Raw genomic sequence first — 25,521 nt, 5'->3', positions numbered from 1 at the left:
AATAGCAATTGTTGATTATTATCCACAATTTTAGACATGACGATCTGGACGAAACATTGGACGATTGGAAGAATCTTCAATATCGCAGTTACATTCGCAAACTGCGATATTGAAGATTCTTCGTATTCAATTCAATCTCCAAATTTGGTTTCCTTTATTCACTTTATTAAATTTCTCAAGTCGTGCTTTATTGCAAAAGCTTAAAGTCATAAAGAATAATTCGTCTTTTATTGCTTTGTCCAGGTTTTGATACTTCCATGGTTGCTTCGATAGTGGAGACACAAACCATGAACAATATTGTTTGGGCGTTTTCCAGTCAGTAATCCGTTTAGAAGAACGAATTAATAAAGAATTTAATATTCTCTCCTTCTTTGATTAAAATTTATACAAATAATCAATTGGGCTCATTTCTTTTGGATCTATGTCCTTGTAGAAATAAATAAAGCTTGTCTCAACAAATTTCCTTAACCCAAAAATAAACGCTTCTTCATAAGAGATGTCTCTGACTTTCGATGTTTGCTGCTGATATGAAATCATCATGAGTCATATCAATCCCATACCTTACCCTGTCTTTCTGCTGCTTTTTGTGTTATTTTTTTATTTATTTATTAATATGACGCTGATGTCTTCGAAGCCAAATATTTGCATTATGTAAAATAACAAATGGACAGGGTGTGTCTAGCTTATGTTTTCATCTCACCCCGGCTTAGCGTGTACAATTATTACGTTAAAAGGTAAAAATAAACGTTTGACTCACATTTCGAGAGTCGGCCATCATCGGTATGGGGTCGTGTAAAATGCCAAACCATACAAAGGGTGTCTCAAAAGAAAACGGACTGAAATTCGGTCTGCTGGGTCACACTCCAGTGTTCGAAATCGGAATGCGGCTGAACTGTCGGAACTCGGCCTAACACCTGGTGTGCAATTTGGGGCGCAAAGCACCTGTTTTTTTGTCCATTAGTAACACTGACCTGCCCGCCACAGCTAGCTCTCGCCCGTGATGCAATAGGGCAAGTGTGTGTATTGTCCGATGCGTATTCTGGAGCTCTCATGACATACAAGAGCGGGTGGGAAAGATCATTCACGATCGTTTTGAACCACTTCAACCTTCCCGGTGTGTTTTTCTTCCCCTAAAAGAGCATGCTAACCTTTCGCGTGAAACATTGCTAGCTAATCGAGCATATTGGTCCGGCTTGGTGGCACCACTACAACTACCGAAGTGTGTCGTCCCCCAGACAGACATGGGCAGGTTGCTGCTCGGTGAACCTTGACAGGTTGACAAAGTGAGTGCGCGCGTGCATTCCAAATTCCGTCAATCATGAGTGCGCGTTCGCGGGCGCTGCTGGAGGTGTTGTGATCTGGGTTGCCGGACTGGTTACGTCAAGCGACCAGCGAAGGTTATTGGATTTCGAGAAAGGTGCCGAGCATAAATCGGCGTTGAGCTTTTTCAGCTACGGTGTGTGTCGTTTGGAAGTGTCGCGCACGACTACATGAAGATTGGCTGATCGCTTCTAGCAGGGGTTACTTGCGCGGTGATTGAACCAGTGCCTGGCCACGGCTTTTCAATGCCTTCTAAGCTTAGTTAGTAAATGCGTACACACTCACACCCATACACACCGGATCGGCTCGGATCTCGCACACCAGACATGGGTCGACTGGTTGGATACGCACCTGAGCGCGCGCTCTTGTGTCGCGCACTGCAAGCTGAAATAATAATTCACCGACCCGAAGGGTAGGACAAAATATGGCTTCATCTTTGCATCTCTTACCGTGCCCCAACCGAACCACCGGCACGTGTGATTAACGTTCCGCGAGAGTGTTGGTGTCGATTACATAAGTACAAGTTAATTGCGCGTCGAATCGCGGGGTAATATGCAGCAATTCTAGTCAAAGTCGAAGTGCCTTTTTTTCTCGAGAGCACCGAACCGTTTAGTCTCATTTTCCTTTCGCATATGAATCGGCCGTAATCGCTCAGTTGTGATGGTGAATTTATGAAGGCGTTCTTCATCTTCGGCGGTATGTGAATGGTGTACAAGATAGGGCAGCAAGTGGTTAGGAATTCACAACTGCGTTCTGTATCTGGCCCAAAAATGACAATTTCAAATGGTGATTTTCTATTAAAATTAGCTTAACTGCCGTTTCGTTTTCTTGCAAATTAATTAAGAATTTATGGCCGAGAAACGGAACCCCGAAACATAACGCGATGAAATATGTATGGCAATGCCACATCCGCGTCATATAACGTCGGCATAAATTGTGTTTTGTACCGTGACGATGCTAATAGATGACGAGAAATTTCGCAAAATGAGAAAAATGAGAAATCGTGAGCTGTCAAAATTGTAGTTTCTCACAAATTTCGCGGGTTTTTAGCCTTCTCACCGTCTAATTGCTGAGAAGTAGTTTAGCATACACAGCCGAGCTGTCAAAACAACTATTTGCATCGAGTTGCATTTGTTTACGTTTGGAAGTGGAAGTGAACAGAACTGCTGAACACTTTGTGAACAAATAAATGCATTAAGACTTACCCATTTCTCTTTATTAAACTTTTCAAAACACTTTTTTTGAATACAGTTTTGAGCACTTTACCGCATGCACCGCGTGTTGACGAATGATTGTTTACATAACCGCGTTTCTCAAAAGCGAGAAACTCCTTGTTTGTCAAATTTCGACAAACGCTCATTTCTCAGATTTGCGAAATTTCCCGTACTAAAAAGCTGGATTGTACTAAAATAACATTTCTCATTTTTCTCATTGTACGAAATTTCTCGTCATCTATTAGCACCGTGAGACAGGAAGCGGTGTTGCCCAATCCGTCAAGAGTTCCAATCGTAAAACAATCTAAATTCGGTGCTGCCCGGCGGTTGTGGCGGTTATGTTCCTTATTGCACGCCCGACAATGAGACTAGTGTTTGCTGTAGTAATCCATCACCTTGAGGAGGAGGCTTCCGGCCGATATACTTTATTAAACTTTGATAAAAGAACAGGAATGGTGGATTTGTGAAGAAAATGGATTTCGCTCACCCTTTTGCACCACACCATAAGAGCAGTCTGTTGTCCACAGCGAGGGAATGTCCGGTTCCAATAAAAAGGTCCAGCTTTGCTCCGCATCCACATCCAATCTTCCTAAAAAGCATAGCAAAAACTAATCCAATCTGTTTCCAATCCACTCATTATTTGTTCAATATTTGTCGGGTCGATAAATCCATCAACCCACAGCCGGGACAGCCGGATGAATCGGTTCCCGGTTTTTGCTCGATATTAAGGGTCACGGCATTCGGGAATCGTTTTATATTAAACCATCGCAAAAGACATCCTGCTTCGCGTCACGAGTTTTGTTTAATGGCGCGCTGAAGCGTCGCTTAAGTTTACGCCGATCTTAGATGCACGCCGAGGGCATCTGAAGGCGAACGAGTTTAGCCTAGCCCCAGAACAGGTTTGTAGGTCATTTTGGGGGCCCAGAAATATAGCTCGTTTATGGGTTTGGAGCGCCAGAATCGAAAGGTCCAATTTAGGCACAAGATTAAATTGCTACCCCGCCACCCCAGGCTGTACGGAGAGTACGGAAGATTCGCGCGGAGATGTGATATGGTGGTGGCCAATGCGCAAGGTGGCGATCGTTAGTAGGATGGTCCCTTCCGCACCAACTATTTGCTAACTATTCTTTATGCTTTGGTAGATCCGCGATAAAAACCACCGCGCCGTCTATCGGCCCTCTAGCGCAAGGTGGCGGCACTATCAAACGTTTTATTTTATGATCATGCGCGTGTGTGCGCGTTAAGTCTCCCATGAAATGATCGGCTTGATCGCGAATGCGTAGCAAGATTTTGCAATTAAAAAACAATTATAGAAGGCATATCTCGACAGCACAGCAACAACAGGTTCCAGGGATCGGTTTCGGGTGTGTGGAAGTTTGAGTCATCGCACGAAGAGAACCATTCTTTTAGCTCTCTTTAGACCGCGATTTAATTTTGAGGTTATGTGTATCATCCCTTTCGGTTCGCATTTTAAACCATTTTTCTTAACGTTTTCTTAACGTGTTTCAAGGTATCGTACCAGACCAGTTAATTACTAAATTTCCACCAGCGGTGTGCTCTGCTGGACGAGTGACCTGCTGCAATTAATGCTCACACGGTGGCCGCCGCAACAGCCAGAGTATGATCCGTACATTGCAATTACTTACTATGCGCTAGAGCACGATCCGCCCTTGTTCTTGTCTCGCTTAGAGCAGTGGCGCTACTTCGGAAGAAACAAAAAAAAAAGCGAGCGTAAGAATTTAATTTTTGCTTCCTCCGTGCTGCAATCCGCTTTTGGAACCACACACCAGTATCGCACTCGTTGGAATGTTGGCTGTAACTGTAGTTCTCAGGCTGAGGCAGAAAACTCCTCACGTACATCGCAAAACCAGCGGAGTCTATACGCCATGACTCATTCCTCGTGGCCAGAGTGTTGGAGGAGTTGTGCGTATCGGCGGTGACCTCCGTCAGTGTGCCCTTTAAGGTTCTTCTCATTCGGCCGGGTTCGGTTCCAGAAAATTTCACTTCACAAAAATGCCCGGACCATTGCGGACGTGTGCAGCGCTAATTGAATCACGTACAATCCACGGAAAGCGAAACATTTGTGAGGATCCACTCGAAGGGTTGGAAAAGTGTTTGCGATGTTGCGTTTAGTACCAGGAGGAGGCATTACGCCGTACTTGAAGCACTTTCCAGCGTGCCTTTAAGTGAGGTGAGAGTTGATGAAGAGAAAATCGGAGCACGTCTGATGGTGGTCGGTGGTGATGACCACCTGGCGATGGTGTGCCGATCGGGTGCAGTGGTGGCGGTGGCGGTAGGCTTGCAAATACCCCACAGAAACGATCGAATGGATGCGCAACAACAACAGAGCTTGTGTGGGTCAAAGTTTGCAACAATGTTGCGCTAGTAATTCGCCGCATCGAATTGTTGGACATGGAACAGTTCCGAAGCCGTCCCAAGAACGGCGTGATTGGGGAGGGGGCTCTTTAATTATATGCTCACCCACCACCACCAGAACGACTGCGTTGCGTGATGCGGTTTTTTTTTCGTTGTTTTCGTTTTGCTTTCTTCCGTCTCGCGCAATTGGGAACAGCTTTGAACAGCGCATAATGCAGTTTAGCGAAATGAAGATGCCTTTCTATGCCACCGACCGTTCCCGCTTTTGTTAATCACAGAATCGTGAGCAGCACTGCCGTGCGAGAAGCAAGAGAGATCGGTGTGATCGTGGGGGCAACATGGTGCGATCCCTAACAGAGACATCTCGCAACGGGGCTCGGAAAACAAAACCTAAAGTTCCGATTCGAAATGGAACGAAGTCGTCGCTGTAGAATGATAAAAAGTACATAAAACGAAATGATCATTTCCCTATTATGTTTAGGTGAGCCCATGGGAACATGGTACCATCTTCGTTTCGTGCTGTCTCGATGTGACTCGATGGTAGCAGCGTTCAGCAATAATTCAGCTTGCGTCGTTGTAAATTATTTGTAACGAGGGAAGCATTGCGCCGGGGGAGTGCACGACGAAGTGGGTGATCAATTTTCACACTGTGTGGAATCGAAAGTAACATTGATTGGATTTAAATTGCCACCAGATAGGTTCCTGTCCCATAAACAATTGCTGTCGAAAATGACTAACGAATTGATGCAACTACAATCTCGCGGATATCCCAAAGGTCAAATGAAAACAATCTGACATGCGAACAACTATATTCCATCGTTCTACTTTGAAGATAAGCGAATTCAGGAAGATGTGGTTTTTTTCTTCACTTCTCTCCAACATAATGCATTAGAGAAACAATTACAGTAAAGTTTCGCCATAAAGTACGCTCTTTTGGCACACTAGCCCGCAATTTGGACATTCGAGTTCCGCGTGACAGCCCACTTTTAGCTACAGGTAGCGTGCAAATGTGTGATTACTGTGTCAAACGTGCCATCAACCGTGGAATAGTTCGCAGTCGCAACCAATTAGTGGGCCGTCCTAAACTAAACCCTCTAAATAACGCTTAATTCAAAGTGTAGAGGACAGGTTTCAGAGAGTGTAATTGTGGTTGCTGTAAAGCGATTAGCGCGAGCGACTCTAGTATTATCTTATAGGTTTATGTAAGTTTTAGTTTTTCACTGTTAATTGGGGAAAAAATCAGAATAACATGTTTTGTCTTGGGATACTCTAGCAAATCACATCTCAACCATTGAAAAGTTTTCAGATGATATTGCAAATGCAACACATGATATCGCAATTCTGAGTTGTGGGAAGTATTAAATCCCTAACACACGCGCCACCGTCAGATGATTTAACAACAGAATCACCGATAAAATATTGTTCCCACATGATAGTACAATTGCACCACATGATATCAGAAAAAATGTTTTTGCTTACAAAGAGTAGGTAACTTATCACGATCACTTTCAAATCACAAAGAATATCCACAAAGTACCTTCTTCTAACCTATATGTCTAACAATACCAGATCGTCATGTGCTTAAGTATAAGGAATCGCTTTCACAAAATCATACCACGTGACGTTTACTCACATTGAGTTACAACACGCCGTGTGATTTACCTTTGCGCCATCGCGTATCGTACTCACCGTGGAACTATCGCTGTTGGTTTTACGCACAATTGATATGCATGACAGTGGACCACGGTTCTGTACGGTGCAACTTTTCTTCTCGCTTTACAAAACTTTCCCATCCGGTCCCCAGCTCTATGGTGAAATCATGAATATGGTAAATTACAGCTTGCGCGGCAGCAGTGTACCAGGACACGTAGATGCGTAGAATACAATGCGTGCTGCGCGTGCTGACATGTAAACAGGCGACGACGTGGTGGTCCATATTTAAATGAAATGCAACATTTGGAAATGGGAACTAGAACTAAACCCCGCCGTGGTGGTGTTTGTGGCAAAGCAAGTCCCCAAAAATGGGTTACGGAATGGTTTGTGGATTGCGGCAGATGCATGCAGCCCGAATGTCCCCAGCAGAGCAATTGGAATGTCACGTACTTCATCATATCCGGGACACCATCAAAACACAGTCCGGGAATACGGCCGCACGGTCTTCGAACTCCATGGTCCCATTTCTCAGCCGACTCAAGCGTGTTGCGTGTTGCTAATCTTTCAATTAGGTTGACTGTTGTTGCGTACCATTTATTCGCGATCGCTCACAATCCGGCCCTGATAGACCGTAATCACCAATTGATTATGAAAATGTACAAATAAAACATTTAGCTTCCGTCGAAGAGCAGCGCCAAACCACCAATCCCTTTGACGTTCCAAAGAAAGCTTTGCCCGAAGCCCCCCCCCCCCCCGGGGGTTGATTTGTGGGTCACCACAAACACAGTGTAACAGGTTGCGCGCGAGTCTGTTGTTTGTTTGAATTGCCCTTTGCTGCTGCTCCGTGAGAGGTTAATGGGAGGGTCGCGCGTGAGTCAAATCCACCCGGGCACGTTCAAACGATGTGGAGAAAGAAGCACCTTCAAACGCAAGCTTCGACATCAAAGCTAGGCGGGCGTTACACGGGAAGGTGGACTGACTTTACCTACAGTTGCTGGCAAGTTCCTCCTACAGCATGGCACCACCACGGATTTACTATAGGGAATTACCACGTTTTACCGATTGCTTACTAGTTTGCTGAAGGTTACAGGCATTTGTTTTTTCCTTCGTGTTGTTGCACCTTTAACAACCACTTTTCTACTCGTTTGCCACCATTTTCCGTTTTCCCTTCTTTTTATGCTTTTTTTTCCACGCAGTTTCATTTCATCGCCGTTTTTTTTTTTGTTCGATGCGCTTTAAATCCGATTGCGATTTAGTTTTACTGTTTAACCTACATCTTTGTTTTCCGCTTGTGTGTTGTGTACCTTTTTTTTTCGTGCGTTACGCAGCTTTTTTCTTTTTGGGGGGAGGCGTTGCAAGTTTTTGGTGTGGTAGTTTTGTTTGTAACGACCATTTCCACTTACCATTCGAGCACGTAACGCGACCTGATACAGCATGAAAGTGGCGTATCGTATCGCCATTTATATACAACAAAACAACGCAACTGTTGCCGCGAAATGTTGTAATCCTCGATTATTTAATCCACAACTCCCACAACTATAGTCTGGTTTTTTGTTTTTTTGTTTCTGCTGTTACTGCTATTGCTTTTTTCCGATTTTTGGTGAGTGTGTGTGTGTGTGGTTGTTCTTTGCCGTGTTTTTATGGCTTTTAGGGGTGGCGCTTTACCATCAAAACTGCTTACGGGGGAAGCGCGCCTAGTGGTCGTAATGGTGGTGCCTCCTTCACCGTTTGGCCACTTTGGCCAAATTTGCGTTGATTTGTAACTGTGCCACACTGGGTTGAAGGGGTGTATGGGAGAAGGCAATGTTTTAAGCAGGGAGGAACCGTGAGTGATAAAGTAACGCCATTTAAAATGTAATGAGAGCTTTAGGCCTCCGTAGAAGGAAAAAAACACACTCGCACATCATCAACACAAAGCAAAACAGAAAAGCAGGCTATGATGATGGTTAGGCCTTGTTCCGGTTCATATGCAACATTTCTTTTGCGGGTTTTAGCTGCTGCTGTACTGTTAATGTGTGAACACATGCACACTTGTCGACACATTAATTTCGCGGTAGTTTTTCCTTCTTTCCCAGCCAACAAATTCATCATCTAGAAGCCGTGGTGGTGTGGTCTTATTTAGATGAACCAGCTTGTTACTGTCAGTTGCAAGCTTACAGCCGCCCCCTTCACAGTAATGAAATGTGTTGTTCGTGGTAGAACATCATTAATTACGAACCTCGTGGCACAGCGAACAAAAATGACACATGATGAGTGAGCAAAATGTAGCGCTTGTTTGGCAATGTTTCATCACAATGTGTGGTTGCAAATAAACGATAATTCTTTTTTGTGCTAACAATTTATCATACAAGCTGCTGTTTAGAGGCGCATGGGCTACTGATAAGCGATCCTTTGTTTTATTTGATCAAATGTTGTGTATTGGATGGTTTATACTTTTACCCTTTCGTTTTGGACTGTTTAAAATCGTTTACACATTTTTACTCAAGTTTAGATGAATATTGGGCTGTAAAATCTCACTTTTTTCTAGGGACATAAACTTCTCAGTGAAAACTAGATTCCGGTAAATGGAATGAAAGTAAGTCCATGTTGTATGTGTGGTGGGAAAAGCTGCAGGTTGTGTATTATGAGTTATGAAAATAAAATAAAAACATTAAATCATAATTTTTACATTTTTTAGATGAAATGAAAAGGTTCTAACTAGTGATGTGTTGTGTACAATAATTCAGAATGAATGAATAATTTAAATCTTCCTAGGGAATGGGTTAATTAAAATTTTCAAGACGAGAATTTATAATTCTTTAGTGATTCAACTCATTCACAGAAGATTCGTTCGTTCGAAACAATTAATATTGAACTCTTCGCATCGACCTTCAACTAATAATTTCACATTCACTCACACATGTGATAAATAACCCATGGATGATAGAAAAAAACGGTGTTAGTGGGTAATTTTGTGGTTTACTTAACAACAAAAATATAAAATATATGGATTTTTGATGGGGTAATATTTTAATTATCCCAAATTAACTCAAATAAGAATTGAACTCATGATTTAAATTGTGAGTTGAAGCTCACCGTCAAATATACTGGTTGGTGTTAACTTTAAAGGTCAAAATTTAAAAGTAATTTTTGCACAGAATCAACATTGTTTGGAATGAGATGTAAAAAGTTTAAAGGAAACTTGAAAAGAATCAAGAAATGAGTCCAACCAAAATAGTCACATAGCATCGGAAACATTCATCTTAAAATTCAAGAATGGAATTGTTAATCTTTTTGCTTCAATTTCAACATACCTATAAAATACATCTTTTTAAAGCTTCAGCAACATTATTATTCAAGAACTTATCATTTTTCGCTTTAGTTAACAAAATCGTTTACTCGTCTATCTTTTCTTGTTAGTTAAACAAGCCTTTCCATACATTCGCCTTTCATCAATCTGGGCATGTATATGTGTTTGCAGTTCACCTTTTTGTCGATTTGGGTTCCACTTCGAATGGGAGTTTGTCAGCTGTATGCAGTCGGCTTTTCCCGACGAGAAAAGGGCTATGTATGGCAAAGGGCTCTATGTATCCGCCATAATCGATCGATTCGTCCTCACCGTCTCTAAGAGACAATATTGAGGAAGGCTTCAGAACACAGAGTAATAACACCATGTCATTCATCGGATCGTTTAATTGAATGTCCAAATTCAATCCTCACCAGCAAGCGGGGACAGAGGGGGTCAATGGTGTACTTCTGCTCTTTTATGCAACGAACTCCAATGATGGTCCAACCTTTCGTAAAAGAAGCGACAGTGAAGCACATTGTGTTTGCTATCAGTCTCGTTGGGGTGGGTGGTTTGGTTTTTCGTCGTCTGTCTGAGGGAGGGATATTGTGTCATTTGGTGTCGCTGTCCGACGATCCGACTGACGGAAATTGGAACTATGCATTTGAAAACATCCACCAAGAATGTATCGACCAAGTTGCTGATGATTGGTTTGAGTGCTGTGGGTGATGTAACGCTTGGACGAGTGACTTATCGGACAAATATTCTAAAAAGACCTAAGGAATGCGGAAGATCTGTAATACGGCATAGCGCATATTGCCTATCGTACGTAATTTATATGAGCTACCTAATGCGACAGGAGCTAATAACACAAATGACACCATGTTCTACTCCCCCGCACTCATCGTTGTGTCCCTTCGCTTCGGCACCCCTGTGGAAACCAGAATGCAAATAAAACAATCGCACGGTGGTGTCATACGGATTCCTCCCGGAGTTAACCATGGGAAGTGTCAACAAACAAACACGAATGTACAAAAATGACGAGTACTCACTAGAAATCTCCGACGGCACTTGTCCCATGGTGTTTACTAGTGTGTGCTCTTTGGAGTTGTTGGAAAGGCTAACTCCTCTTCCTTCAAGATGTCGTGTGCGGCGCGTGTTCGCAACTCGTTTCGCTCGCTCAAGGCGTACGCCACGACCACCACTGTCATCCCTCTGCCAGCCGAATCGATGATCCATCGGCAGCATCGTGGCGAAGGCAATGGATGATTGCCCACTTAAGGGGGCGAGTTTGGTGTAAACGATTCGTCATCAGCACGGGACTACTCAGCTCGATAAACATGGTGGCACGGCGCAACACGTTCCGAACCATGGTTGACACGACGACGATTTTAGCATACACCCACCAGACCACCGTTCGGCGGAGCGGTTTTTGGAGAGGAGATACTCATTTTACTGCGTTTTCGCTTCATGTTACAGATGTCGATGTGAGGGGTGTTCCACGGTTTGATCGAAGCACCAAACCTGCGTCCGTCATCGGCACCACCGAACAGCAGCAGCAGCAGTACCAGCCGAGACGGTTTCAGCACCAGCAGCGATCATTCGAGCTGCAGCACTCGGTGTCTACGTGCGAACAGCAGCGGCCGCACCACCAGCAGGCGGAAGGTGAAGAAGAAGAGGACAGTTTGCTAGTCTCGCGCCGCAACTCCACCGGAAGCAGCGTGGCGCTGAACGGAATGAACAGCCACACGGCGGCAATCAATCTGCAGCATCCGGGCACGGGACAGACGGCAGTGGTTGGTCACCATCGAGGCTTCTCGTCGACGGTCGTTGCCGCCGCGAACTCTGCCGCCGCATCCGCCTCCGCCACCGACTGTCCATGGTTTTTGCCGCATCAGATGCCGCCACCGCCGACGGCACCGGCCCGCCAGCACAAGCGACCCGCACCGCAACCGGGCGGTGGCAGCGTCGGTGGCGGCGGCGGCGGTCCCGGCAATCACATGCAACCGCCGCAGTTCATTAGCCCACCTCCAGCACCGCAGCAGCAGCACCACCAACAGCAGCAGCAGCAGCAGCAGCAACATAGTCAGCAGCCAGCAATCGTGCCGCCACCGCAATTACCTCCACACACTGTTAACCCGAGTCTCAGTTCCATCCACCATCCGGTGCAGCAGCAGCTGGTTGCGTCACAGTCAGCACAGCAGCAGCAGCAGCAGCAGCAATCACATCAGCCACCGATACCGCCACATCCAGCGGTACATCACATACCAAAATCACCGAACCAGCATCATCCACCTCAGCAGCAATCGATGCAGACGCCGTCGGTGCAACAGCACAACCCGGTGTCGTCGGCAGTTGGTGGCGTGCTGACCAACAATCACCATCCGACGGGACCATCCGCTACCGGTGCGAGCGCGGCAGGACCATCGACGACGACTGTGGCGGGCAATGTCGCGGCCAGCCTGATGTCCACTTCTATGAACAGTGCGCAGTTACAGGGACACATTCTCCAACCGGTCGGTGGTCTAACCGGTTCGGCACTTTCCATCCAGCAGCAGCAGCAGCAACAGCAGCAGCAGTCAGTAATACCGCCAGGCACGCAGCAGGTGCATCACATGTCCAACTCGTTGCACGGTCCCATCGGGATACCGTCGGTGGTGGTGCCACCGGCTGGGCACGATGGAAGCAACGGAGTCGGTGGACCCGCTCCCGGCTGGAACTGTGTCCCGGTCGGGCTATCCTCACCAACAACCTCAGCGGCGGCAGCTGCCCAGCGGAGAGCGGAAGTGAATGCGAAACTAAACGCCATGCCGTAAGCAATAGGAATCTTCCTCCTCAATCGGGACCTGTTCGTTAATCTTCCCTCCTTTTTCTTTTCACTTCAGCTGGTTCCATGGGCGAATAAAGCGAGAAGAGGCAGAATCGTTGCTGAAACCACGGGAAGATGGATTGTTTTTGGTACGCGAATCCACCAACTTCCCGGGAGATTACACGCTCTGTGTATGCTTTAACGAGAAGGTTGAACACTATCGCATCAAGTACGTGGACAACAAGCTCACCATCGACGATGACGAATACTTCGATCATCTCGGCCAGCTGGTGGAGGTGGGTACTCAACGTCTTTGTAGGCGCTGCAGCGGTCAATGCCTAACTGGCTGACAATCTTTTTTCTTTCCCCCCCCCTTTCCAGCACTATACGCTCGATTCGGATGGGCTGTGCACAAAGCTGATGAAAGCACTGCCGAAGGAGGAATTCTGCGTGAAGGATTTCCAGGACAATGGGTGGGAGATCAAGATGGAGGATCTGCAGCTGAAGGAAAACATCGGCAAGGGAGAATTCGGCGACGTAATGCTTGGCATTCTCAAGGGTGAAAAGGTGGCGGTGAAGGTGCTGAAGGATGCCGGCCGTGCGTCCAACAAATTCCTTGCCGAAGCGGGCGTAATGACGTAGGTCTTTTTGTTTGTCTTTTTTTATTTTGGTGCAATATCCCTTGCGAAACTTTGATGAATTTGAGCGATTTTACATGTTGTGTCTTTTCTTTCGCACCCCATGCGTTCTGTAGTACACTGGAACACGAAAATCTTGTCAAGTTTATTGGGTTGGTGTTTCACGATAAGTACATCTACCTGGTGACGGAGTACATGAGCAAAGGGTCGCTCGTCGACTATCTGCGATCGCGCGGCCGGCAACACATTAGTCGGAAAGATCAGATCAACTTTGCCTAGTGAGTACCGGTCAAATGAAGGGTGTTGGGTGCAGGTGGTAAAGTTCTTGCATGGAGTTAATCTCGATTGTGTGTGGATGTGGAATTCCTTACCAATTTCTGATTCTTGTTGAAAACTGAAATTGAGTTTGTGTACCCTTCATATATTACATAATCCACATCAACTGGAGAACTCAGAAATGTTTCTAACTTTACCATTTCATCTCCAAAACCTTGTAAAGGAAGCTAAAAGTAAATAATTAACCTGACTTCTCTCACGCATTTACAGTGACACCTGCTGCGGTATGGAGTATTTAGAGACCAAAAAAGTGATCCATCGTGATCTTGCTGCCCGTAACGTGCTAATTTCCGAGGATTGTGTCGCAAAGGTGTCCGACTTTGGATTGGCACGAGACGAACGCTACACCGGCGACAGTAGTAAGCTTCCTATCAAATGGACAGCCCCGGAAGCGTTAAAGGAAGGCGTAAGTGTTTTTCATGCCCGGTGCTGCATGCATTATTACTGATTTTGATCCATTCTTCCTTGCAGAAATTCTCCAACAAAACGGACATGTGGAGCTTTGGTATTTTGCTATGGGAAATTTATTCTTTCGGCCGTGTACCGTACCCACGAATTGTAAGTGCCCGTTTATTCGTATTGCCGTCAACACGTGATCTTATCAATTGTTGTTTTTCCTATTTCTCACAGCCTTTGGCCGATGTGGTGAAGCATGTCGGTAGCGGATACAAGATGGAAGCACCCGAAGGTTGCCCACCGGAAATCTACGAAATGATGCGACAGGCGTGGGATCTGGTGCCCGAAAAGCGTCCAACGTTTGCCGAACTTAAACGCCGCCTGTACAACTGTAAGCGTGAAACAGCAAACACGTACGTCACGTAAAGTGTATCCCCGGCGCAAGGGTGGCAGACTGCGGCTCTGCGGCTCCATCCAGCTGTGTAACACAATCACAACGCGCAAACGAGGGCAGCTGGTGGTCAAAGTCATCGGTACAACCGAGGGAAGGGCATCAGTAAGGCTTAGAAGGGATATTGTAAAAACAAGCAAACAAACAAAATAACAGGAGATTTCTTCCAGCTTCCCAAACGAGAGAATCATACGATCGGTTTGCAAAGATTGGATCCTTTCCGCTCGTTCCACGTTTTGTTTACCACGAAACAATGCTGGAGGCGAATTTTCAGCCGTGTTTTATCGTTATTATTTGCATTTTTCTCGCAGTGAACGGACTGCTCTTTCTACAGTGAGTTGATCGTTTGGTCGTAGCGGCTAGCGATCGACAGTCCGCTAATGGGAGTTGGCAAGTTTTCCTGTCTCTCGTATCTTACCGAATCTGTGTGGTGTGCTCCGTGTTGTGTTGTCTATTTTGTAGACCTTTGCACTGCACCAGCTGCAGCGGTCGCATGGATATTTATTATTTGTGATGTTAATGTTTACTACCCTTTTGCAGAACTCCTGGCCGGAACAAGATAACTGTTCTTTTAAAGAATGAATAACGATTGTACTATTGGGAATATAAATAGGAGTATTAACGCAAAGTGAACGCAGGGTGCAGAACGGAACCGACAACAATAATTATCAATATGATATTCATATTTGTAATTTATTTTCAACCCTAATTGTATATGATAGCGCGCGAACTCTGCACACCCGCGTACCGTCACAAAAGCCATCGATTCCTTTCATTGATGTTTGCATTCCTTCGTGTTCTTGTACGCATCTCCCACACAACTAATAATCTCTCGGAAGCAGGGCAATCAAAGATCCAACAGGGTGGGAGAAACTCCTCCTGGTTCACGCATAATTTAAGAGACAGCAAACGCGCAAAGTACGATCACTCGGGCAAGCAGTTAAACCACTTTTACTTTTAATGCAAACAAAATGAAAACAACCACACAAAAGTACCCCACTACGAAAGTAAACGATGTAAAGCAATTATAAAAGCATAGAAATGGGGAGGGTAGTGTGTAGTAAAGGGACGGTATATCGATAAACAAATGTAACGCTTTACACTTTCTGAATTCCTAACGTAATACTGATAGTATTTAAATCAGAAACCAAGAATCAATAGAGCAAAATCGAATCAGTCGGCACGTGTATAAAAGATTTAAAAATGTGGGTGATTAAATTATGGATCGTTTTGTTTTTTTTTATTATTATACTTATTATTATAACTACTTCTACTACTACTGCTACTACTACAATTACTACTGCTGCTGCTATTATTATTACAGTGTTGCAAATTGATTCCATTGTATGACTGAGTGTTGAAGACAAGCCGAGGGCAGAGTTGTGTGCTTGTGTGAGTCAATGGGTTTTTTTTGTGTGTTAAGGATAATCAGTAGAGTTTTGTTTGTTTACTTACGTAACGGTTACGTGTAAAGCAATGTTTTAAAAGAAGAATCTTGTGTACTTTAATTGGCCACCAAGCAGTTGCGCAGTGTACAATAGGAGTGGGAAAGCATTGTTTTGTCTTTATTTTAATTTGTAAATGAACGTTTCGTTTCAAATCGTTTGGTTAACTAATGTTTTAATCCGGCCTGCGGCTAGAATGTAAGAACCCAGCTACCAGTAGAACAGAAGCGCAAAACAACACAACGTTTACGGTAGGGTTACGCGGGTACGCACAACGTGAGCAAGGCGCACAAGACGTTCGTGGCGGCTCAAGATATTTTTCCAACGCATCTCCCTGCAGAAGCAAAGCCATCCGTGACCTTCTGGCGCCGTTTGTTATGTGCTGCATTTTATTTATAAACAAAACAAGGACCTAGCAATTAGTGAACCATACACACACACTCTCTCACATCCACATTTCCTACACTTCTGTACCATTAACGCGCCCCTCGCGCGCGCGTTTGGTGCGGGCTTTTTTTAACTTGTAGTGTACATAGGTCCGTAAGGTTTGCAGCAAATTATGAATGGTGTGAATTGTAACGTCATTGGATTGTAAATGCAAATTAAGCCACAGTGAAAAAAAGGAGAAAGAAATGAAAGGCTAAAGGCTAGCGATTGTTTGTCGGCCATGCTCTGCGATTAAACACGGAGAATGTGCATCAAAGACTAGAAAAAGAAAAACAAAACCCAGAATCAGTTATCATCCACCAGCCTTGTTACCATTCCAAGTAAAACGACGATCCAAAACATCGTAGCACAAACATGAAGCTTTAAGCGAACGGATGATCGCTCGCGGAAAGCCTAACGGTCGGCGCACTGCTCTGGCTATATCACTCTGTTAGTAGTCGAAACTTCCCGTTTAAATCCATACCGCAAACATGCAAATCATTCAAAGTCCAAAATTTAAAACGAAACTCACTCATATGATCAATATAGTCAAACTAGTTGAAAGGGAAAATTAAACCTGCACCGTGAGGTAGAAAAGAAAAACGCCAAAATATCATTACACACACACACACGTGCTAATAGAGCGAGTGCAAACGATGAAACAATCTACCATAATTGCTATAGAGGGCTTGATTTCAGAATAGCATTTTATTCATTGACTAGAATAACGAATATAATAGCGACCGGTGAACATACGTAGTCTATATCAAGGAACCAGCCATTTAAACAGAAGCAGTCTAGCTCGGCAAACAAGTGCAAACCACCAATATCAAATGGGAATCATCAAATTAGCGAACAAAAAAGTATGTAATGGAACCTCCTCCACACAACACGCGAGTCAAACCGTTTTCAACAGAACCTATAGAATCAAATACAAAGTCATACAACCGATAGTTCAAATTTCAACATAAACATGCATATGTGTAAAACGTTTCGTAATTGAAAAGCAACATACATTCAAATTTCGCCAAAAGATGCACTTAGCAAAACTAAAACAGCGCATCAACAAGCCGGATAAAAGAAACGCGCAATTATCATTTTCATTCAGGCCAAGAAATATATATGCGTTTAAAATTTAACCAACGCACAAATGAGTCAATGCGAAGGCATACTTGAAGCTCCTCTCTATCATTGCGTTGAAATCCTCCCACTTTCATACACATTAGAATGAACGGCGAAAAGCTTTGAAACCATAATTACCTTGCTACGTGAAGTAGGAACGACCCGAAACAGTATGAACCGGGTGAAACGTGCCCATTAACTAACGGATAAAAATGGGTTGCGATTGTGAGATGGAAGGACACGGCAAAGGTATGTTCGCGAAGCGGGTGTGTGTTTGTGTACGCTTTGGTGTATGTGTTCATGATAGGCAGTGTGTGTGTGTGCGTGTGTGCATCGGATGGCACTGGGAAGGGGGGAACTAGGAAAGCTTCACAATCAATGGTTGTTGTTTGGTAACGATGCGGCCGAACGAATGCTGTTAGAAAACAACCGAATCAAAACGGAAGGTAATGGTGCAATGTGCGTTAGGGAACGTTATGGAAAGCAGTGTGGAAACTATATTACTAGCAATGGAACGCGACAGGAGAGTGAAAATACAATTAAAATTCTATTCAGCAGTACGGAGGTTTGCGATACCGGAGCAAGAATACGTGAAAAAAACAAGGCAAAAAATAAAACCAACCAGTACATTGGAAATTATTCAAGTAAATATAATAAAACAGCAAAAATCCTTAATAATTCTGTGGTTTTTTATTTGTTTAGGAGAATGATGTGGCTTGTTAATCAGGTTGCCCCGTCTGTATAATACTTTTATATTTATGCTTCAACTGTCTTTTCAAACGGCCATCTATTTCTCCTGGTGAGTCAAATGTCAAAATGTTCGGATGCGCGATCAACTCTTGAACCAGCTGACCGAACCTGCCGTTAACGTGCATTTGACAGTTGGTAAACCTCGTGGTAAACAAAAAACGGTGTGAGTGTACGATAGCGAGCAAATAGCCGGCTAATTTGCAACAAATATCACACAAAACGGTTAAATAACGCAAAGCATATACACTCAACATGTTCCGCAACGTTCGTTTACTGCGTTGGGCTGTTGGTAAAAGCTGTACCACCGCCAAACCAACCACGACCATCGGTGCATCGTGCCAGTGGAACGCCGGTATCGTTGCACAACCATGCAGCGGTATTGCAACATGTGCTATCAAGCCAGTATCGGCGATGCCGGGCGCGAGTATTAACCAGCATAGCGCCATCTTCTCAATTGCCAGCCGAAAGATACATACCAAAGGTAAGCATAATTAATGTATTTGTTTGTTTAGCTTTAATCATCGTAAAAACGATGGCAAATCTATCTCCCAATGGCTTATGTAATCATTCGACAACGTTGCGTTGCAGGCGAGCGGGAACTGGTGGAGTTTCTGGCGGAAGAGATCGTGGCAGAGAAAAAGGCCAGCACAAGCGCAACCATTCCGACGTCCCTGAATGGGTTCGCCATCACAGCCAACAGGGCCGAAGTGGAGCTAACGAAATCGTCCGAACGCGAAAAGTAAAGAAGCGTGAGTGAGTGATGGTTGCATGCAGATGGTAATGAAAATGCTTTCACTTCTAGGGTCACGATTTCCTTCAACGTGAACCACACGGTAGATATGGAAGGTGAGGAAGCGGAAGCAACGGAAAACAAGCCAGAATTTTCCGCTATGAAAAGCCGTCCCCAGTTTGAGGTGGATATTGTGCGGGGAGGAACTACACTGTCGTTCACGTGCTCCTATCTGCCCGGTGAGGCACAGGAAGGAGAGTACAGTAAGTAGCTAAGGGCATTAGGTTTAAGAGTAACTTCAAGAGTTGGTGTTAAATCATTTTCCTCTTCCAGATGATGTGTTCGGCATCGATGAAGTAACCATTTACCAGGGTGAATGGAACGACAAGGTTTACGCAGTAGCTGGTGATGTTCTTGATGGGGTAATTATGAGATTTACCAAAACTACAGTTCTTGTAGACCAATCAACTAATAACATCCAATCTTATCTTTGGTTGCAGTACCTTTACGATCTGTTGATGAATTTCCTCGAGGAGAAGGGCATTAGCAACGAGTTCGCCGAGAAAATGTCGGAATTTGCGAGTTCATACGAACACGCGAAGTACGTGGAGTTGCTCGAAGCCATCTCGAAATTTACCGTAGAGAAGAAATAACTTTGCCCTCTTACCGGATGGGAGGATACTCATCGAATACCATCATCACGTTTGTCATATTGATGAGTTTTACACATTCTACCTATGTTCCTGTAGAAGGAAGGGATACTGTAAAAAAGGAATCCATTGCTGCATTTGTTATCGTCTGCTAGGGAAAAAGAGTAATCCACCTCAGTGTCATAGTTACATAGCGCATCTCATCGTACAATAAACTACTTAAATACCTACACAATCGTTCTTTGTTTAATTTCGTATCAATTACTGATACGAAAGTGTTTTTATTATCAACAAAAACAACCTATTTTATACGCAACAGGCGTAGAACACTTGTGAGGGAGCCAGTTTCGCTGCGGGACACAAAAAGTACTGATTGATTTCATATCCCTTTTAAGCTAATAAAATCCAAGGAATGATGAACGGTTGTCAAGGAAACGCCACACTCAATCAATCACCATTTGTGCCTACAGCCACAGGAGTTTTATCACTGTATCGCGCAGCTGTACCGAAACATGGTAGCTTGTAGGGATAAAACGATCATACATTAACTAATATTGAACTTTTGCTTGCTTATTTGACTAGCAGTCTGGTCGAAGCGAACGCATGTGTCGCTCGCCGGCAATTACAGGCTCACACGGGGTAGGCCATCCATCAGGTCGAGGCGGTGCGTATGGCTTCAACTGTCCTTCGGTGGTGGTTTCTTTTCCTCATCCTTTGTACCAAGGTAATCGTTTTCGATTTCCTTAAATTCGATGTGGTGTTGCTTCATGGCTTCCTGCAAGTGGTTCAAACGTGTACGTAAGTACGTAAACCACATGTAATGCATAATATAGGGCGTCTTTTATCAACGCAATGATAGGATGAAACACACCTTCACACACTGCTGATAAACTTTGAACAGTGGAGCACAAAACGAATCATCCGTATCGCCTTTCAGAAATCGGTCCGAAAACCAATTGTTGAAGCAGTTATCGTAATCCTTTTTTAGTTGAGTACAGTTCTCCCCGATGCTGTTCATTGTATTGCCGCACCGTGCAACAGAATTTGCTGGACCAGATTTTTCCGAAATGAACCAAACTCAGGCTCCCTAAACTAAAGCTTTCCTTGCTGTATAAATACCCGCCTTTCCGATTGCACTGCGATCTGGCCTATCGCGGTAACGATGTGTTGTTGTTTCCCAAGCTGTCAATGCAGGTGCGATGTTTATTAGCAGGGGTTCGAAGATTCACTACATGTTGAGCTGCGGGTCGCCAGTTTTGCAGTGGTTGCGTATGACGCGTACTAAAATGTGTTGTGCTATTCATTTCTCGTGAAAAACACGTGCTCTACTGAAATTAAGGTGTGTAAAAGTGTCGTTTCTGATTAAATCAATGATGTTTTCACTTGTAAGGACGCGAGATCGTTTAGGGACCGAAAGTTGACAATGGACTTTGATTTAGAAGCGCATAAACATTACACGCAGTGAATACCGGAGTAGCTTGGCCATTTTGTTTCCTGAAACATGATAAAACGATTGCATTTTCTAATTAAATGCCTAAAACAATACAAAAACCAGCATCCAGACGCAATTTGTTAGTGTTCGTAGGGTAGTGTCGATCCAGGCGAAGTGTTTTAGCATTAGTATTGGACCGAATTATCATGTTGTTTGTTTCTCAAAGTTACAAGTGAAGTTACTACAAGTGTTACACAGTGAATCTACAACAAACATAGCTATGATACATTTTATTGAACAGCAAAAATTGTACAACGCAATCGATGGGATTTAGTGCACGGGATCCACGAACTGTTTAATCGATCCAAGCAAAGTTACGATCGGTGTTCCGATCGGTAGAACCTACTTGGTAGCTTCGCTCACTTCCAATCACGGACAGTTGGTGCACTTCTTTGCCTTCTGCTCCTTCTGCGCCACTCATCTTCGCTGCAACGGTACCCCCCTCTCGATCGTATCCAGCATTATCCTTACCGTTTGCGTGCGCCCTACCCAGAAAGCTCTTGGTGCGAAGGCGCGATCCGCTTGGCTTTAATTTCATTGTTCCCGTTTCTGCCCGGTCGGCAAACTTATCCATCGCCTCCCTCCACTGCTGAAGCTTCTGGCTGGCGGCTTGGATTTCGTCCACACATCGATCATGGCCAGGATTACGTCCGATCGGTGGAGCATCGATCACATCATCCAGATCGAGCTGGATTGGGGCAAGTGCGGAGAGTGCTCGCGAAATGCCAATCTGCGTGTGACGTATCCGGTGTTCCATCAGATCAGCGCCGAGTAGTTCCTCGTTCGGGTCCATCCGGATTGGAACGACCTTGTTGATCAGCCACAGCAGCACGAACGTAGAACAGACGCCCCAACAGGCGAGACAGAGTGCGGAAAGCGATTGGACACCTAGCATATACCAACCGCCACCCTTGAACAGTCCCGATCGTCCACTGGTGGTGTCCATGCGTAGTGGATTGTCCGCAAAGAAGCCCACCGCTAGCACTCCTACCATTGGAAACAACGTGTCACATGTGAGCGCTACGGCTGAATCAACTTTTACTCACCCCAAATCCCGGCAATTCCATGAACGGAACTAGCTCCAACAGGATCATCGACACCCATCCGATCGAACAGTGGCATTCCGAAGCAACACAATGCGGAACCGATCGCACCGATCAGGATCGCTTCCCACGCGTGGTAGAGATAGCATCCGGCCGTAACTGACACGAGTGAGGCCAGAATGCCATTGATCAGATCTACCACATCCATGCGTCCGTCGTTGTTTATCATGGAATAACTGGGAAGAACCGTCAAATAATGTCAGAGGACTGCGAATCGAAGATCATTCCTTCGGAATACTTACACGATGCTAAAGCTTCCACCACCAAACGAGCCCATCATTGTCATCACAGCGGCACGGGCCGCATACGCCCATTTCGCACCACTGACTCCATACGTACTGCCCGAGTTGAACGCCAACCAGCCCCACCACAGGACGAACAGACCCATGCATGCGTTTACCGGATTGCCGAGCGGTAACGGATCGGTACCCTTCGCGTATCGACCCAACCGTGGTCCAAGTATTGCGGCCGAAGCGAATGCCGATGCTCCGCCGATCAGATGTACCGGTCCACTGCCCGCTATATCCACGACACCCAGGTTCTTGAGGAACCCATGTTCACCCCAAACCCAACCGGCCGGTATGCAGTAGACGATCGTGTTGAAAAAGGAGAAGATGCAGTACGCTTTGAAGTTACACCTGCAAAACAAGGTTAGTGGAAATTTGGTTTCAATTTTAAACTCAATGCAATGGGGGGGGAATTGATGGTATATTAATCCGTCTACCTGAAACTTATATGCATAATAGTTTTCTAAGTTTTTACTTTGGAAATTCAGCGTAAATGAATTCCTAGAAATCTAAAGAGATGCATTCGTTTCATATTCTTCGACCACGGAAATGCGTATCATAAAGATAGCAATCAAACGAACGATCGCTTAACATTACATAAGTGTAAATGTTTACTATTTGTTCAATCACATAAGACCTCACATTTATTCTCCAATAAGTAGTAGAATAACTACCTATAGATCCAGGGTTTAAATAGAAGATACGTGGGTCAGCAATAAACAATCTAACTATTACTTGCACTACCTGACCGCAAGCCTACCATCACTGGCCACGCTATGTAAACTAATAGGCGTATTTAAAGCCTACGCTTTAATTGGCACGAAATACGGAACCATTCCAACCAAACTGGGGTTGTTTTTAAACACATTCGTATGTCGCGTTGTCATTTAAAATTGATATCCTGACCGCGTGTCCGTGTGACTTCTAACGTTCAGTGGGCGATTGCATGATTTAATGCTGTGTCCGTGATTAGTTTACAGTCACACACATTCGGTTAGCCCCATTTGACCGTGAATAAGCGGTGACTGTTGGTGACCAATATGGGCTATTTATCCGTTGTGTGAATAGAACTAAGTCCTGCAGGCTCAAGGTCAACTTCAAGATGGTCCAAACAAGCTGGTAGACATCATCGATTATGCATATCCGGAAGACTTCGGAAGAGAAGTGTCTACAAGGGACATTAAATTGCTCGACTGCATGTCAGTTTCAATAATAGACGAGATTTAGCTAAACTTTGACCCGTAAATGATGTCTGGTATTCGTTTCGTTTCATCTGAATTCTGAGCCATCCTACATGTATAGTATGTCAAATGTAGATCACTTGCTTCGTGGAGGAGATTCGTTCCACAATGTTTGACGAAACACCAAAGCATGGCACTCTTAGACCGCTTCTGGCTAAAGACGTCCTAACTGAGTATCTGAGCATTATCGAACCAGAGATCGAGTACCTTTCCGCCATTGCACCACTGACGATCGTGGTGGCTGTCGTGGAGAAGGACAGCTGAAACAGGAACGCCGCAAAGATCGGCCCGAACAGTGGATCACTAACACCGGGATCGATGAGAAAGTCACCGAGCGCAACGAACGGATTGTTCAGCTCGCCTCGTCCAAAGGCCATCGCGTACCCGAACAGCCAGTACGTGAACCCGCCCAGCACAATGTCGATGATGTTCTTCATCATGATGTTGACCTCGTTCTTCACCGAGACGCAACCGGACTCGAGCATCCCGAACCCGGTCTGCATGGTGAAGATGATGAACGATGACGTGAGGACCCAGTTCGTGTCCTCCACGTTCAAATCGTACAGGCCCGGTATGACGTAGCTGTTGTTGCGTGCCAACGATTGAAATGCACCCGGGCTCTGTGTGGTTGATGCACCCGCTGCCGCCGTCCCCATCGTTGTGACGTTGGCCATTGCAGTATGGGATGGATCGGTGGATTCTCTAGCGCATCACACCGCACTCGCAACACTTTAGGGCGCAAACACCTGTACAACGCCCGCCAAGAGTCAACGTTACCCGACCTCTCGGCATGTAAATCCGATCACCGTTCGCCGACAACTGATTCATCGACGGTTCGGTTGTGGCACAGGTAGTGTCAGCAAGTCGCAAATTTCGCTGGTGCCTGGCCATACCCACCGCAATCTATGGCCGCATTCCTTCCCGGGAATACGCCTTCCGGACGCAGGTTTAACGTGTGTTGTCTGTTATAGAATTCATTAAAAAATTAGATGTCATTAAGCCATTAGCCCACGGGGCAGTTAATTCGGTCCGCGTGGACATGCAACGTTTTCCCGCTTTTCCGCGGGACCCCGATTGCGTGCCGTGCCGTTTGCAAAACAATTGCCCGGCGAACGAGGCGAGAAACAACAACAAGGGGCCGGTACGATGTTGTCGCGGTTTTCCCGCGGCCGTACCCGAATGAAGTCGTAGCAGTCGTGCCGCATTGCCGGGATAACCGACGACACTTTTCTCTGTTCCGCTTACGATGCATGCTCTATGAATGGTTCGGTGGTGCTAAGTTTGTAGCGTGCGTGTACGGGCGTTCGCACGTACCTACCGCCTATCTGCCGGTTGATCATTTGCCGAGAAGATCAAAGTACCGTGACCGAGACACCTGGTGACCGTGGCCATGGTATCATTACATTCCGTCGGATATTACCGCTGTGCTTCGATATCTCGTTGGCCAGTTTTGGGTTGCTGTTTGCTTATGACAACTCTCGCTATTTGTACCTAATTAGTTCCCGATTTTGATCAACTCTCCGTGCGTTTGTTTGTCGGCGTTCCACACCCAACGATGATAGCTGTTTCTATTTCCTGTACATCTTCCAGCATTGCATACGGAGGGCTACTTTAAGAAATTACTCATTAGTTTGTTACGGTTGTTGAGTGTTCCAAGCGCGTGGTTGTTGTAGAATAAGCTTTGGGACAACATTTCGCACGCGTTCCATTTCCGTTCCATCGTGTGTATGTTTGCGCGGAAATTGATGGTTCGTGTAAGCTCTTTTTCAATTATTTCCTCTGCGAAAAGCGATACAATCATGCGGTGAGCACTGTGC

The 25,521-nt window shown here is 45.1% G+C and overlaps 4 protein-coding genes across 4 annotated transcripts in view; 2 read left to right on the top strand and 2 right to left on the bottom strand.

Annotated features, from left to right (window-relative positions):
- The window catches only part of LOC128305567 (methylcytosine dioxygenase TET), a 40,976-nt gene extending 22,861 nt beyond the window's left edge, over positions 1-18,115 (top strand). The window contains exons 2-8 of the mRNA XM_053043079.1: positions 11,308-12,640; positions 12,714-12,933; positions 13,019-13,275; positions 13,392-13,553; positions 13,822-14,017; positions 14,083-14,169; positions 14,242-18,115. Coding sequence (XP_052899039.1) covers positions 11,308-12,640; positions 12,714-12,933; positions 13,019-13,275; positions 13,392-13,553; positions 13,822-14,017; positions 14,083-14,169; positions 14,242-14,433 — 2,447 coding nt within the window. The 3' untranslated portion in view covers positions 14,434-18,115. The remainder of the gene's footprint in view (positions 1-11,307; positions 12,641-12,713; positions 12,934-13,018; positions 13,276-13,391; positions 13,554-13,821; positions 14,018-14,082; positions 14,170-14,241) is intronic.
- Positions 18,116-18,348: 233 nt separating this feature from the next.
- On the top strand, positions 18,349-19,805 carry LOC128297020 (complement component 1 Q subcomponent-binding protein, mitochondrial). Its single transcript, XM_053032570.1, has 5 exons — positions 18,349-18,682; positions 18,790-18,940; positions 19,004-19,194; positions 19,265-19,353; positions 19,432-19,805. The coding sequence occupies exons 1-5, from the start codon at positions 18,454-18,456 to the stop codon at positions 19,582-19,584; spliced, it is 813 nt and encodes a 270-aa protein (XP_052888530.1). The 5' UTR covers positions 18,349-18,453; the 3' UTR covers positions 19,585-19,805.
- An 88-nt stretch (positions 19,806-19,893) lies between these two features.
- On the bottom strand, positions 19,894-20,707 carry LOC128298026 (TP53-regulated inhibitor of apoptosis 1-like). Its single transcript, XM_053033754.1, has 2 exons — positions 20,453-20,707; positions 19,894-20,356 (listed from the first exon to the last, which is right to left on the bottom strand). Exons 1-2 carry the CDS (start codon positions 20,597-20,599, stop codon positions 20,258-20,260), a joined length of 246 nt encoding a protein of 81 aa, XP_052889714.1. The 5' UTR covers positions 20,600-20,707; the 3' UTR covers positions 19,894-20,257.
- A 661-nt stretch (positions 20,708-21,368) lies between these two features.
- On the bottom strand, positions 21,369-24,378 carry LOC128299392 (putative ammonium transporter 2). Its single transcript, XM_053035347.1, has 4 exons — positions 23,912-24,378; positions 22,419-22,814; positions 22,120-22,352; positions 21,369-22,060 (listed from the first exon to the last, which is right to left on the bottom strand). Exons 1-4 carry the CDS (start codon positions 24,376-24,378, stop codon positions 21,369-21,371), a joined length of 1,788 nt encoding a protein of 595 aa, XP_052891307.1.
- Between the last annotated feature and the right edge of the window lie 1,143 nt (positions 24,379-25,521).

Source organism: Anopheles moucheti, chromosome 2 (assembly GCF_943734755.1).
Source record: "Anopheles moucheti chromosome 2, idAnoMoucSN_F20_07, whole genome shotgun sequence".
Taxonomy (NCBI): domain Eukaryota; kingdom Metazoa; phylum Arthropoda; class Insecta; order Diptera; family Culicidae; genus Anopheles; species Anopheles moucheti.
Note: the sequence above shows the minus strand (reverse complement) of the source record. Positions and strands in the feature narration are given on the sequence as shown.

Coding starts and splice junctions, on each gene's coding strand:
- LOC128297020 (XM_053032570.1), top strand. CDS start 18,454: ATGTTCCGCAACGTTCGTTTACTGCGTTGGGCTGTTGGTAAAAGCTGT. Junction 19,195..19,264: donor GGCACAGGAAGGAGAGTACA/GTAAGTAGCTAA, acceptor TTCCTCTTCCAG/ATGATGTGTTCGGCATCGAT. Junction 19,354..19,431: donor CTGGTGATGTTCTTGATGGG/GTAATTATGAGA, acceptor CTTTGGTTGCAG/TACCTTTACGATCTGTTGAT.
- LOC128298026 (XM_053033754.1), bottom strand. CDS start 20,599: ATGAACAGCATCGGGGAGAACTGTACTCAACTAAAAAAGGATTACGAT. Junction 20,357..20,452: donor TTTATCAGCAGTGTGTGAAG/GTGTGTTTCATC, acceptor AACCACTTGCAG/GAAGCCATGAAGCAACACCA.
- LOC128299392 (XM_053035347.1), bottom strand. CDS start 24,378: ATGGCCAACGTCACAACGATGGGGACGGCGGCAGCGGGTGCATCAACC. Junction 22,815..23,911: donor AGTGGTGCAATGGCGGAAAG/GTACTCGATCTC, acceptor CTTGTTTTGCAG/GTGTAACTTCAAAGCGTACT. Junction 22,353..22,418: donor GGTGGAAGCTTTAGCATCGT/GTAAGTATTCCG, acceptor GGTTCTTCCCAG/TTATTCCATGATAAACAACG.